Source organism: Cygnus olor, chromosome 2 (assembly GCF_009769625.2).
Source record: "Cygnus olor isolate bCygOlo1 chromosome 2, bCygOlo1.pri.v2, whole genome shotgun sequence".
NCBI classification, from domain to species: Eukaryota; Metazoa; Chordata; class Aves; order Anseriformes; family Anatidae; genus Cygnus; species Cygnus olor.
In genome coordinates this window covers 33,051,210-33,064,849 of record NC_049170.1, presented here as the reverse complement: position 1 = coordinate 33,064,849, position 13,640 = coordinate 33,051,210, and the positions used below count along the sequence as shown (strand labels likewise).

Below are 13,640 nucleotides of genomic sequence, written 5' to 3'. Positions count from 1 at the left end.
CTTGGCATTCTGACAAAACGTGGTCATCTTTTTTGCACAGAAACATCTATGTTGTCCTCCTTCCCTCCTCCTCTTCCTGGCTGGCCTGAAGACGTGCCTAAATCACAGGGGCTCCCTCATCATGCTCAAATACCAAGGAATGCTTTCTTGAGGGGGGTGGTGGTTATTTTTGAAAGTAGTTTTCCTTTTCAGTATCCCCCTCTTCTGTCCTTGTGCCATGCTAGTGCTAAAGGTTTTAAGGAGTTCCCAGAGGGAACTTTTAGGAAATGGCTTATTCTATTTGCAGAAATTCATAGCTTGTATAAAACTTCTATGTGCAATTTTGTTGTCATGTCTCTGTCAATATACTCCCACTGTGTACGAGATTTGTTTTTCTTTTTCATTTTCTCTCCCTCCCCCTTCCCGTAGGGGTTCCTATTTTAGCTTTTCTGCAGCTACTTGCACTGTTGTGTGCTCTTTCCTCATCTTTACTTACTGCCTCCCATGTCTCAGAGCTACTGAAATACTTGTGCTTTTTATTAACTGTTTAAAGAACTGTTCTTAGATTAATATGTCAGTTGATCGATAAATCATCAGTCAGAGATCAGTGCTGGCAACACATACACTGGTACTGTAAGAAGTGAACTTTCTTTTTATACACTTACTGGGAGTTTAGATTATGGATACTTTACACTGGTGATTAAATAACCCTAGTCCGTGATGTAGAAGTCTGAAAATCTTGCATGCTAATATGTGTTCAGTTCTTCAAATTTTGAGTTGCAGCAGCAATGCAAAACACTTTCTTTGTAGTAATGGATATGCATTGTCAAAAATACTGCCATTTACCACAAATGGAAGGAGCAGTGACATTTTTATACAGGTGTGGGATGTCAGATGTTGGGATGACAGTGCTGGGATGAAGGAGGCATCTTCAGTTCCAGTTTGGCATTGGTACGGCATTAGTACCAGAAGCTGCAAACTATTAGTCTTGGATGCTAGCTTTCACTGCCGTCTGAAATCAGACCTTCTAAGGCCAGAGGCTGAGGTTTCTGGCAACAGGGGAACCTGAAAGTCCTTACTGCCCTGCAACAGCAAAACTGCTGGGTAACTTTCAGCCTTAGCCTGACATCAGCCTTGCATCCTGCCTGAGTACAAATCCACATCTGAACAGATTGCCATTTGCTGAATGTAGCCCTTGTGGTAAGAATAAAAAGTACCAAATTACATCTGTAGTGCAGAAAAAATCATATCTTCAACCATCGCCCCGTGCGCAATGGAAACAGTCAGCCAGTTTCTCATTCAGTAATGCTTTGATATAATGCATGCTTCCTTTTTCCCATAACTCACCTACTAAAATTGTAACTGAAAATTCTTTTTTTCTTACAGTCACAAAAAAATCAAGCCCAATACACACACACACACACACACACACATACATACATATATTTCATTTTAATCATAATTAATCAAGTTCTAAGCAGGCTGCAGTTGCTGCTGAAGAAGTGGCAGTTTGCAATATTTCAGACTCTTGAACAAAGCTAGCTTTTCTATCCTGTGGATGCACCGCAGAATTGTGACTTTGTGACTACCCCCCACCTTTATAAAAAAAAAAAAAAAAAAAAGCTTTAAATCCATATGTCTCCATGTGTTTATTGGTAATCATCCTTTACAACCCCAGTATGTGTAAGGACAGTCAGAGCTTTCTTGGAAACTCACTAAGTGATCTCGGTTTATAGCACAGATTTAATGAACTCTCCTGTACAAAGAGGTCTAGAAGACTGTATTTCCTCCAGCTTCTGCTGTTGGGATGCAGTAACTTTGGCACATAGGATACCCAACACTCCTTCAAAGGCCTGCAATTCCTCTTCCTGGGCAGCTGAAAACAGCAATAAGCAGTAGTACCTGTAAATGTTCATTTCCCTGTCACCTGCCTTAGAGGAATGTCCCTCATGCCCTGCCTTTGTGAAGGGTTTGCTCTCGACTCTTTTTTTTTTTAACCACAGCACCTGGTTTACAGCTCTTGTGTGGCCATATGCAAATGATGTCAAAATCAAACAGAACTTCTTGTAACCAGAAGAGAAGAGGAGAGACCTGAACATCCTTTATTAGGTTGTTGCTGTGCTGGCATGCACCTCTTGGAAGTGTGTTTTAAGTCATGCGTTTACAGACTAACAGGAAAATCTGACCTGATGTTCACTCGGGGAAGAGCATAGGAAGAATAATAAAGCAGAAGGGGTCAGAAATATTTTATATCAATTGACAGAGGAAGGAATGGACCTAGATCTTCCCCTTCTAATTCCCGTTTTTAGATAAGGTTGGCTAGAAACTTTGGATGTTTATTTGACCCGATGATCTGCGTGACCTAATCTAGGTGTTCCTGCTCCAGCAGAGGGATTGGACTAGATGATCTTTCAAGGTCCCTTCCAAACCCTAACATTCTGTGATTTTATTTATATATTAATTTTTCATTCAAGACATTCAGAATGGAAGTTATTGTATAATCTTCTCAGTTCCAACTGCAAGACATTTAGTTGTGTGACGTATTGGACTTCGTCAGGGCCTGGGATACTGCATTGTACTATGACTGTTGCATCTGGTATTTTTGCTGTAAATTAAATAGGAAGACTCACTTGGGATTATGATGCTCTTGGGCAGACTCCATAAATTCAGTCTTACACCATAACTTCGCTTAGGATTTTTTTTTCCATTTATCCCATCACAGGAGCAAAGCTCAACTATTCATCAGTTTCTCCTTTTTCAAGTTACGTATTTGCTAATGTTTTATACATTTAACTGTTTCCTAGGAGGAAAACACTTCCAGTAGTGGAACAGCCTCCCTCCATAACTCAGAGATTCCTCGGAGCAGGTCAGAAGGGACTTTGATTGATGTGGATGACCGGACGCCTTCAGCCACCTACAGTATGCATCCTCTGTTATTTTCTTTACTAAGGCTTTCCACCTAAGTCTGTACTTCTGCAAAGCTCTTGATAGTGTGAAGAATTACAGCTACTCTGTAAATCCCTGCACAACAGAGGTTTTTTGTTTGTTTGCTTGTATTATTTTTGTTTTGCACTACCCAGGCCATCATGGATGTTCCTGGAATCAGAGTGCAAGAAGTTGTCAAAAAGTCCTCTAGGAGAAACTTGACAGCATAAGACAAGTCCCCTGTTATAATAAATGTGAGTCAGGCAGGTTGAGAGGAATTGCTGGAACCATTAACTTTACATGGATATGTTTGTTAACCAAGCTCCTTTCATTTAAGGTTTCTTTAAAATACCAGAAATCTGGAAGGATAATTTCGGAGCTAGTCTAGATTAAAAACTTCAGTTTTAGCCTGTAGAAAACTGTGTTGAATGTCAGCTGTTAACCTGAGTTAAAACAAAAGTTACTTTAATCTCATTGATATGTTAGCCAAAAAGTTAAGAGACAAGATAGATCTTCTCTTAGCTTTTGTCCAGTAGCAGATGTGAGTAACAGTGAGTTTGGCACTTGCTGTGCAATTTGGAGAGTAGGAATTTTTTCTTCGCTAACCTACAGCACCTCAGTAACCCGTGCTGTTACCTTGGCTTGAGAAAAGACTCCAGCCTAATGATTTGGGCTCTGCCAGAGTTTTCAGCTCAAACTTTTTCTGTGGATACATACCCTTTAGGAAGGGGAAGGCTGGAGTATTTTTATTTTTATTTTTATTTTTATTTTTATTTTTATTTTTATTTTTATTTTTTAATACATATATATTTATAGAATGTTACTTTGGGGATTATTTAATTTATTTTCTAATAACCGATTCTACTGTAATAGCAACACAATGCAGGGAAAGCTTTTGGACATTGGGCAGAAATGAAAAGCCTTTTCAGCTGGCCCTTGAGCAGTCTGGTGTTCCTGGCCAAGCCCAGGTCAGGAGCTGTCTCCAGGCTCGCTCACCCCGCCAACAGCATTCCAGATAAATTCCATTTTGGTTCTTCTCACTCAGGATTTTTCTGGAACTGTAGAAAAAAAAAATCACTGTTTGGGCTTTTTGTCACAGTTCATGAAAAATTGGAAACGAAAAGTACAAATGCTTCAGCATTTTTTTTTTTTGGTTGAGTGCACTGTCATTCCTACATTTGAGCAGTAATTAATAACTTTGGAGAAGGTGGAAGCTATTATGGGTAGCGTAATAGTGAAGGATGTAGGTATGCTGAATGAATAGCAGTGCTGTCTTTCCCCTCCCACATTAAAATTATTTGTAAGGATGTAGGAAGAAGGGATGGTATAGAATAATAGTGGCAAACTATTAGTGACAGAAAACTTTTGCATAAAAAGTTTCAGTCACTGTTTGTTGCAGGAAGTGTGAGTCTTAACCTATAAATCAGCTTTTGGGAACTGTTATTAATATAGACTTGAGGCAACTTACATTCACAACAAATAGACGTTGTTAATAATGAGTATTTTTATTAGAAGCCATATTTAAATATTACTTGTATCCTTATTTGCCTATTTAAGTGCAATCTCAAAAACTAATAGCCACAAAAATATTCCTCTCAATTTCAAATTGTGCAATTCATAAATTATACCAATGAATTTTTAAAAGGAAAGATAGTGTAACAAATTCCACTAAGACTGAGATGAATTGTAAGAGTGCTGTTATCAATTAAATGCATGTGCACTACCGTGAAAGGGAATCCTGAATAATGCGTTTATCTGTACTGTCTACGGTGTTCAAAAAATGAAACAGTAGTTGTTTAATCTTTTTATAGAGAAAAAAAAGGAAAGAAGGAAAGAAATGCATGAAATTTTGTAATAGGCCAAAGATTACTGAAATGTAAGGGTTTAAAGCTTATGGTATCTTAGTATACTTGATGCCAATTAATAGTTCTAGGAGTTGGTAATGATCAGCACCTTGCAGATGATGCTTTACATCCTTCAGCACTAATTCATTTGCACACTTTTTTTTTTTATTAACAAAATTCTTAATGTTGCTTAGAAATCAATACTGATGCTCTTTAAAGACCTGAAGAAGAAATATATAAATGTGTTCCTTAACAACTTGATTCGTATGCATTTTAGGGGGATAAATTTAGTCGCCTGTCATCAATTTAGTAGAGTATTGGTTAGAAATGAATGAAATGTGTCAAGTTTCTGTGATTTAGGAAATACTTGTGTTTTTTTCTTTTAAACAGATGTCAATGAAAGTAAATTGGATTTGGATATTGACTGGTCTGACCTATTCAAACATGCCCATGTTGTTTCCAAGACCAATCCTTTTTGGAACGAATTGTCAGCCTCCAACCCGTTTGTACATGACATAGCTGCTTCCAATAGAAATGAAAATAATAAATACCTTTCTGTCTTGAAAGAAAAACCCTATTTGTTCTCTAAAGTTTCTAGCAATAGGGATTCTTTGGCTTCCTCAGGTGATGAGCTTGATATTGATTGTCTTCTAAGAAAGACCTCAGCAAGAAGATCTGGACGATCCAAGAGTGTCTCTGACTTCTTGGATATTATTGATAACCGAAGATTTAATCCTTGCAAGACAATACCTCAAAAAACTATAACTTCAGACATTACATGTCTTCAAAATGACCGCGAAGCCTACAAGATGGCTTGGTTGAATCACCGACAGCTGACTCGGTCTTGCCTAGATTTAGAAGCCATGAGCCATAGTCCTGGATGGGCACAGACGCAAGCTACTGACATTCATATAGTTTGTAAACTGAACCATGAAGGGGGTTCAGTTCAGCTACCTGACTCTGATATCAATGTTCACATCCCCGTGGGTCATGTATTACCTGGAGAATTCCAAGAAGTTGGTTTAAGGGCTATTCTTAATCCTCCCTCGTCATTTAACAATGAACTGTCTAGCACTGTAAGTCCTCTGATAGAACTCACGCTGAGCAACCTCAACACGAAGGAAGCTATTTTCCTAGAGGTGAAAGTTGCAGCTCAAGTGAAGAATGATCCTCTCAGCCAGGTTATGAGTGATATTGTGTGTTTTTTTAGTTTCAGTAAAGAAGGACCTTTTAAGAAACTGGAGAATTGCTACACTTATCAAGATACCATACAAGTGAAACTAACGGACCTAAGTCATGTGATGTACACAGTGATTGCAGTCCAGGCAAACAAACTGCAGCCTCCAGCCACTAATGTCTGGGATTATGTTCATAGAACTGTCTCAGTTGGAATTTATGGTCCCAAATATATTCATCCATCTTTTACAACAGTTTTTGCAGTGTTTGGTCATAACTACATTCCAGGAAAACTTACAATTTGTGATATAAAAAAGGGGGGGAAAAATATGCCTCCTGTTGTGTTTCAGCTGTGGGGAAAACATACATTTCTGCTGGAAAAGCCCCAGGATCTAAACATTTCTTTGGTATCCTGTGATCCAGATTTTGAAATAAAGATGGAAGACCAAAGCAAAAATATCAAAGAGGAGGAACTGAAAACTGGTGAAATGGTCCGACACCAATTCCTGTTTTCCATGCTAGGATGCAGGGAGATGCATTTCTTTGTTTTTCTTGTTCAGATTAAAGTCTTAAGAAGTAGCCAAGTAATGCAGTTCCATGTTACAACCCCTGATCCAGCCCCAAAATTAAGTGGAATTATCAGTAGGCCAAAACGCTTACAAAAACGCAAAGAAATCAAGTCTGCACCTTTATTTTTAATACCAACAATTAAATACCCAAAGTTTCAAGACAAAATTTTAAATGTTAATACTTACGGAGTGGCTTTGAAAACTGTGTTACGTCAAAATAAGATTGACTATTTGTTAGAATATTTTAAAGGGGATACAATAGCACTTCTTGGTGAAGATAAAGTAAAAGCCATCGGACAAACTAAAATAAAGGAGTGGTATGTAGGAGTTCTCAGAAAAAAGATTGGTCTGGTACATTGCAAAAACATAAAAGTAATTTCTAAAGAGCAAGCTATGGACACTACTGACAGTGAGCTAACAACCAGGAATCTTGTTGAACAAATCGTATTGCCATTTAAAAAACTGACTTATATCTACTCAGTAGTTTTATCTACAGTGTCAGAGAGTGTTTATGACTGGAGAGCTTTGTCTGACATGCTAGGGTATTCACATATGTCTTTGGATGACTTTAATGAGGCACATGGTGATAAAGAATCAGACAGAGTTGCACATGTTGTGAAGAGGCTAAAGGAAGACTGCCATGCTAACAAAAAAAAGAGACTATTCCTTTATGAGCTCATTATTGTAAGTATTGCATGAACTAACTTGGTTATTGGGAATATATTGCCAACAGGCTACTCAACAGTAATGTATGAACAACAAAATGCTGTCCTGCACCTCTACAGGATTCTTTACAAACCCTAACATATTACTGAAACTTGCAGATACCTATAGGTGGAAAGTACATCTAGATTCTCATAAAAAATAATACTACGATCAATTCATTCTAAATAGTGCTCTGTAAGAGTGCCAGGAGCCTTGCTCATGTGTGATTACTTATTTAAAAAAAAAAAAAAAAAAGGCCAGGATTGAAATAGTTCTCTCTTGTCATGGAAGTCATGATCATGGTAAACGGTTTCCCTGAGTAATTCACAATCCCAATTGGAAGCAATTAGCAACTATGTAGTTTGGGAACTCTATTATTAGTATATCTGCTGTAATATGCATCTCTAAGATTGCGTTATGTTTTTAAAGCACGGAAATCATGACCCACCTGTTGAAGACAACATTTTCGTTCTATACATGACAACTTCATAGTTAATGTTGTAGCTACCTAAAGACAGTAATAAAAGTATTTTAATACATATTTTCATGGGCCTCATTTGCAAGCCACTGAACAACTTCTACCTGATGCAGTACTGTTACATGTGAATTATGTGATTTACTCGTAAATGCTTCCAGGTTATTGGTTGCATTTTAAAGCATATTATTTTGCCTGCAAATAATTAAAATATTTAATAATGAAATAAATATTAATCTAAATCCTGAAAATTTACTCATAGAGCTGCGTGCACACTAATTCGGAATTCAGGATTACTCAATACTGTCCTTGGCTCTGCCTGAAAGTGTTCTAGTATATTTAGGGACAAAAGAAGATTAAGTTTTTCATTCAAAGATGAAGTGTGTGTAAACAAAAAATGTGTGTTTAAAAATTCGTATTTTAAAAATACGTGAATTCAGCCTTTCATCTGAAACCTTTTGACTGTCCCTGTGAATTGCAAACCTCAACAGGGTGTGCTTCTCATAACTAGTTTGTTCTCTTTGAAGTGCTGACAGCAATTTCAGCAAAAGGATTCAGAAAATTTTGGCAGCAGTGGTGATTTACACAATTCCTAAGCCTGCACTAAATGAAATAAAACTGAACAAGTACAAAGTACAGTTTAGCTTGCTGTCTCTGTACAAAAAATGGTGGGAGAAGTTGAAAATGAAAATGATCCAAACTTTTGATTGAATATGATGATATGAAGGGGTCACACCAGAACAGGCAAAAAGTAGGGTGCAATTAGATTAACAAGATTTTTTTTTTTTTGAGATGTATATGATTATGAGCTACGAAATGCAAAAACAGTTCCCTGTTTTTCTAAAGCTAGACTTAAAGACTTATCTTTTATGTTACTTGTTGGTAGAATTTACTGGTTAGTTATTTTAAGTAATTTCCTGTTTTCATGTCTAATAAGGTTCTTGGTTCTCATCAGATCAAAGGCAAATTGAACAGCTTGGTGTACGCTTTGCTGAAGTGTAAAGGGATTTGCTATTGTACACTATAGTCTGCTTCTCGTTAGCGACTTCAGTATTTTATTCTAGACAGGCAGTAGCATGAGAGAGTTTGGGATCCATATTCAGTATTTTCTAATTAGTTAATTTATATTAGACATCTTGCATACCAAAAATTCTACTGTTTACAATGAGAATTTTTATTTTATATATTTTTTTTTTGACTAAATTTTACAAATATCTATTTTATAGAGAAGTGCTTGATATTTTATTGAAAATCTGGAAACTAAGGAGCTTTTCTGGGTTTGGTTCTTGATCTTGCACTGAAAAGTCAATATTTACAGTGGAAGATTCTGCTTTTAATTTAAGGAGAAAAAAAACCACACCTATTTATGTATTTTTTTATTAGCTCTTGTGTAAGCAAATAAGAAAGGACAACACAACATAACTTCATTTCAGGGCTTCACTGCTGGAAACACTTTAATTTGTTTGTTCTTGGAAGATCATTTAGCATACAGGAATGAAGACTTTAATGCTTGCATTTCTGTGAAATGGTCAGCAAATTATTGGTTCTGTGGGGGAGTAAATCAAAGGGTACTGGCCATTGTAATCAATGATTTTCTGGAAAAGTAAACCAAGGACCGCACTTTAGTATAAGAGTGCTCTAATTTCATTTTTAAGTTCCATGTCATTCTTTAAGAAGCTCAGTTTGATGTCCCAGATATTTTTGCTGAAGAAAAATGTTTTTCCTTTAGGATCCTTGAGCTTGGCAGCACCCATGTGACACTGGAATGTTGAAGCACATGAATGCCAGCCAAATTTTTTTCTTAAGTTTATGGGCAGTTTTCCTATGAAATTATTGACAATACCTTTTGGGGAAAGTAAAACCTGAGGAGGGGAAGCTGTTCTGTCTGCTTAAAATTGCAGAGTAGTGCTGCGAAAACAGATTATAATGATGTTTGTAGGAAATTCCTTGGTGAAGGAACACTAATGAAAATGATTGTTGCAGGCACTTTTGAAAATAGATTGCCAGGGATTAGTGGCACGTCTTACCCAGGACACCATCATTTTGACTTCGGCTGTGAAGCTTGGCAAATACTGGCGGGAGCTCGCAGAGAAGCTAGCCCGACTCACAAAGCAGCAAATAGAGGCTTATGAGGTACCCCACCAAGGAAAAAGCGGAGCAGTAGCTCTGGAGGTAAGGCTCTGCTGTAAAGCAGTGTACATGCTTGCTCCTCAAATGCAGTCAATGACCTTTCTTCTTCCTTGCTATGTGCAGAAGAAACGCTTTTCCATTTTGTGTTTGTGTCAGATTTGTCACCTTTTAACTCAGGCAAGACAAACTCTGACAACAATTCCACCTCTGTCCTATTATATGAACGTGACAAACCCTGTTTTAATTGCTTAGTTTGCCATTCAGTTCATGCTATTTACCCTCCTTTGTAAAGCACTCTGGTTAAACAGAAATATGACTTCTAAATAAAAATCAAGTTGTCCTCTCAGATGTATTTTAGTGTGTACACATTTAAAAAGAAATTCAGGTACCTAAATATATCTCTAGTGCTATTTGAAGGTGCTCAAAGGTACCCATGGCATCCATGCAATGTGACAGAGATGTCACAAGACTTAGGTTGGGCTCACACTCATGCTTCTCAGTTGAGGGCCAGCCTGTGCTCCTGACACACCTTTGCCTGGGCATCCAAGTTGCTTCCTGTATTTCTCTACTTTAACACCAAAGCAATGGGATCCACTGTTGGAACTGATCCAGAACTGTGGGATCCACAGAGTTGTGTGCCAATGACTACTAGGTCTCAGACTAGGTTTTATCCTGAGCATCCTCTTTTTGAGTGTTACTGAATGACACTCATAAATGGACCTTTCTGTTTAGCTTTTGCATTCAGGATAGACTCTCCCTTTGCCTCTACTATCTATTCCCTCGTTATTGCAAATAATGCACAATATCAAGCCTGAATTCCTTTTCTCTCAAATCTCAGTACCTAATGAACTGCTTCAATTTCCCATTCTTACCTGCACAACAACTTGAGATTAAATTTTTATTTCCCTTTTCTTTCCCTGTAGCTGATTCTCCCTTTTCTCTGACAGGGAATTTTCCTTTCTGCAGTATGAATCCACCGAGTCTTTCATCTCAATTCTGCCTGCCTTGTGATTGCTATCAAGAGATTTCTGCTCTGATCATGAACCTCTTACTCCCTTTAAATGCCTCTCCCCCCCCTCCAGTCCAATGTTTGACCAAAACTCCAGGCATTCCTATATAAAGTTCTGCATTTCCTACAAAATTCTATCATTGCTGTTTGCAAACACTTCCTACTTGTATGGTCTTACTTTTCTCTTTGAGCTATTTCAGCTCTTTGAGCTGTTGTTGTTTTTGCTTGTTTGCTTGCTTGCTTGTTTGTTTCTCCCGTTGTTTTGGGTACATTACTTGTGCATGGATGCACCTTCCTCCTTGTTTTTTTTTTTTTATAAAACTCTCAGCTCCACCAAACCCTAGTCTGCTACTTTTTTTTTTTTCAGTGAAAACAAACAAATAAACAAAAAACACCCCATTATTAGCTCTTTTTGTCCTAGCCTATTCTAAAATACTAAAATCCATCCAACTGTGAATGCTTGTCACTTCCATTATGCTTTTTAATTTCTGTATTGCCTCAACTAACTTCCTGGTTTTTTTTTTTTGTTTTGTTTGTGTGTTTTGTTTTGTTTTACTTGCTAAACTTCCTATGTTAGAAAAAATCCCAGCTTTCTGAAACAGGAATCATAGACCTAATTATACCTGAGCAATATGCAACTCCACTTGCCTCCATGGTGTTTGGAAATTCTTTCTCCTTACCTGACAGCAGAACTCTAACTTTTTTTCAGCACCATAATCAAATAAAAATATATAAATTATATATTTACTTTGCTTTATATATCATATTTACTTTAAATATATAAATATATATAACTATATGTATCCTCATATTATGTATAATATTTAATGTATTTGCTTTGCTTTAAATAGGTATCTATTTCCATTAAGTCCATTTTGTACTGGATGTTTATTTTTCAGAAATGCAAAATTTATTAATGAATGAAATAGAGCTTATTTGGGGTCTGAACTATAAAAAATGAAAAGTAACACCAGCAAGCACAGAAAATGATGTTCCTTATGAATTCAGTGTAGCAACATGCACTGACCCTCTGACCTCTGAGTTAGGAAAATGTAATCCACCACCATATTTTTTTTTTTTTTCCAGAACAAAAATTGCTGATCAAAGAAAACTGTTTACATGAATGGTGCTGTCTGCCATTCCTGCAACTCTTTCTTCCTTCATATCAAGTTAGTGATTTGCCTGAATCGGAAATGTTAATGGAAAAGTAGTATGTAGGACATAGTGTCCCAAATTTGATATAAAATAATTATTTTCCTAAATGGAATTTGGAATCTAAACAGATCTTCTAATTTAATTGATTGTGTTATTGCTCATAAGCAACATCTAAGCTAAGTTTTCATGGAAGGTCTGATAACAGTTACTTCCAGAATTCAGTTTCAAAGTTGCATACACAGAAAATGTTAAGGTTATGTTTGTATCAGTTGTTAATAGGAATACTCTCCAAGATTTCAGATGAGCCATATCAGTGTCTTGTTTATATGACAATGTGTATTTAGGCACTAGAGAGAATGAATTTTTAGGACATCTAAATATTACATAGAAATTATATTTTTTGTAACACAGTTGGTGCCAAAAGACCCTCCATTGTATCATGATCATGATCTACAAGCTCCTACACCTTACTGTGGTGGCATCTGATGCCAAGAGATAAAACAGTCAAGCTCATTATACAAAAGGCAGTAATAGAGCAAGTTTTATTTTGAAGAGAACATTCGAAAAGCAATTGCTTTATTTTATTTCATTCCTCAAGACCTAGGATGGGATCATGGGGAATTTATTGACTTCCTGTGAGCCTTGTAAGTGTCTGCCTGCACAGGTGCGAGTTTAAAGCACGCCAGGTTTCTAGCACTGGTATCTCACATGGAGAATCAGCATCCTCCCTGTCCTGTGAATCTAAGCTTCAGTTTCAGTGCTTTCTACTGACCTTTGAAATTGCCAGTGATCTAATGCATTGGACCTCTGTACACAGAAAACAATCCTCTTCTTATAAAATTTCGTGTATATTGTTCAGCAGGAGTGCCTATATGGCAAGCAAAATGAATGTAGCTAATGCAGTGTAAATTCATACCTGTGTGGGCAAGCCCCCAGTGTTGTTAGAAAGCTAACATTAGTCTGACTACTTATTTCAGACTGATTGGCGATCGCTGCATTTACTTAGCAGCTATAAAAGAACCCCGATTAAAATCATCTTATCCTAGCCTGGAGTTTTCTAATGGAAATATTTCTTGTTGACAGTAGTTGGTGTGCAAGTGGGAAACTAAGTAAAGATGAAAGAGTAATAAGTTTTGACTAATGATTGACTATTGTCTGAAAACATGAACCAATTCTTTACTCATCAAAGACTATTCTACCATCAAAAGGATTGATTGGTCAAAAAATGTTTTTACTGAATATTTTACTTAGTGGGAGAAATCTTTTCTCAGATGATCACAGAAGCAACTTGAGGTGCATACAATCGGTGCCTAGCTTTTGAAGTACTTTTCATCAGTAAATTCCAAATCACTTTACAGAGGATGTAGGTATCATTATTACCTACTCAGCAGAGGTAGGGGGAGAAGAGGGAAAGTGCAGGCATGCAGCTGAGGCATGACTTGCCCAGCATGCTGCAGTGATTTAATAGTTTGCCTAAAAATCTCCTTTGATAAAATTCAGGGATGTCAAACGTGATACACTTCAGCCATTGCATTAGAGTATGCAGATGTCGAGAAGGACCTACCTCAGAAGCCTGGTCTGCAGTATTAGTTAGGTATGATGAGAATGTAGACTACTGCTGCCTTAATTGGTCATCATCACTGATGACCAGCTCATAAAGTTTTTAGTTTTCT

The 13,640-nt window shown here is 37.0% G+C and overlaps 1 protein-coding gene across 1 annotated transcript in view; it reads left to right on the top strand.

Annotated features, from left to right (window-relative positions):
- Nucleotides 1–13,640, top strand: part of MACC1 (MET transcriptional regulator MACC1) — a 34,366-nt gene that overhangs the window by 15,061 nt on the left and 5,665 nt on the right. The window contains exons 2-4 of the mRNA XM_040549358.1: nucleotides 2,784–2,898; nucleotides 5,139–7,177; nucleotides 9,657–9,845. Coding sequence (XP_040405292.1) covers nucleotides 2,784–2,898; nucleotides 5,139–7,177; nucleotides 9,657–9,845 — 2,343 coding nt within the window. The remainder of the gene's footprint in view (nucleotides 1–2,783; nucleotides 2,899–5,138; nucleotides 7,178–9,656; nucleotides 9,846–13,640) is intronic.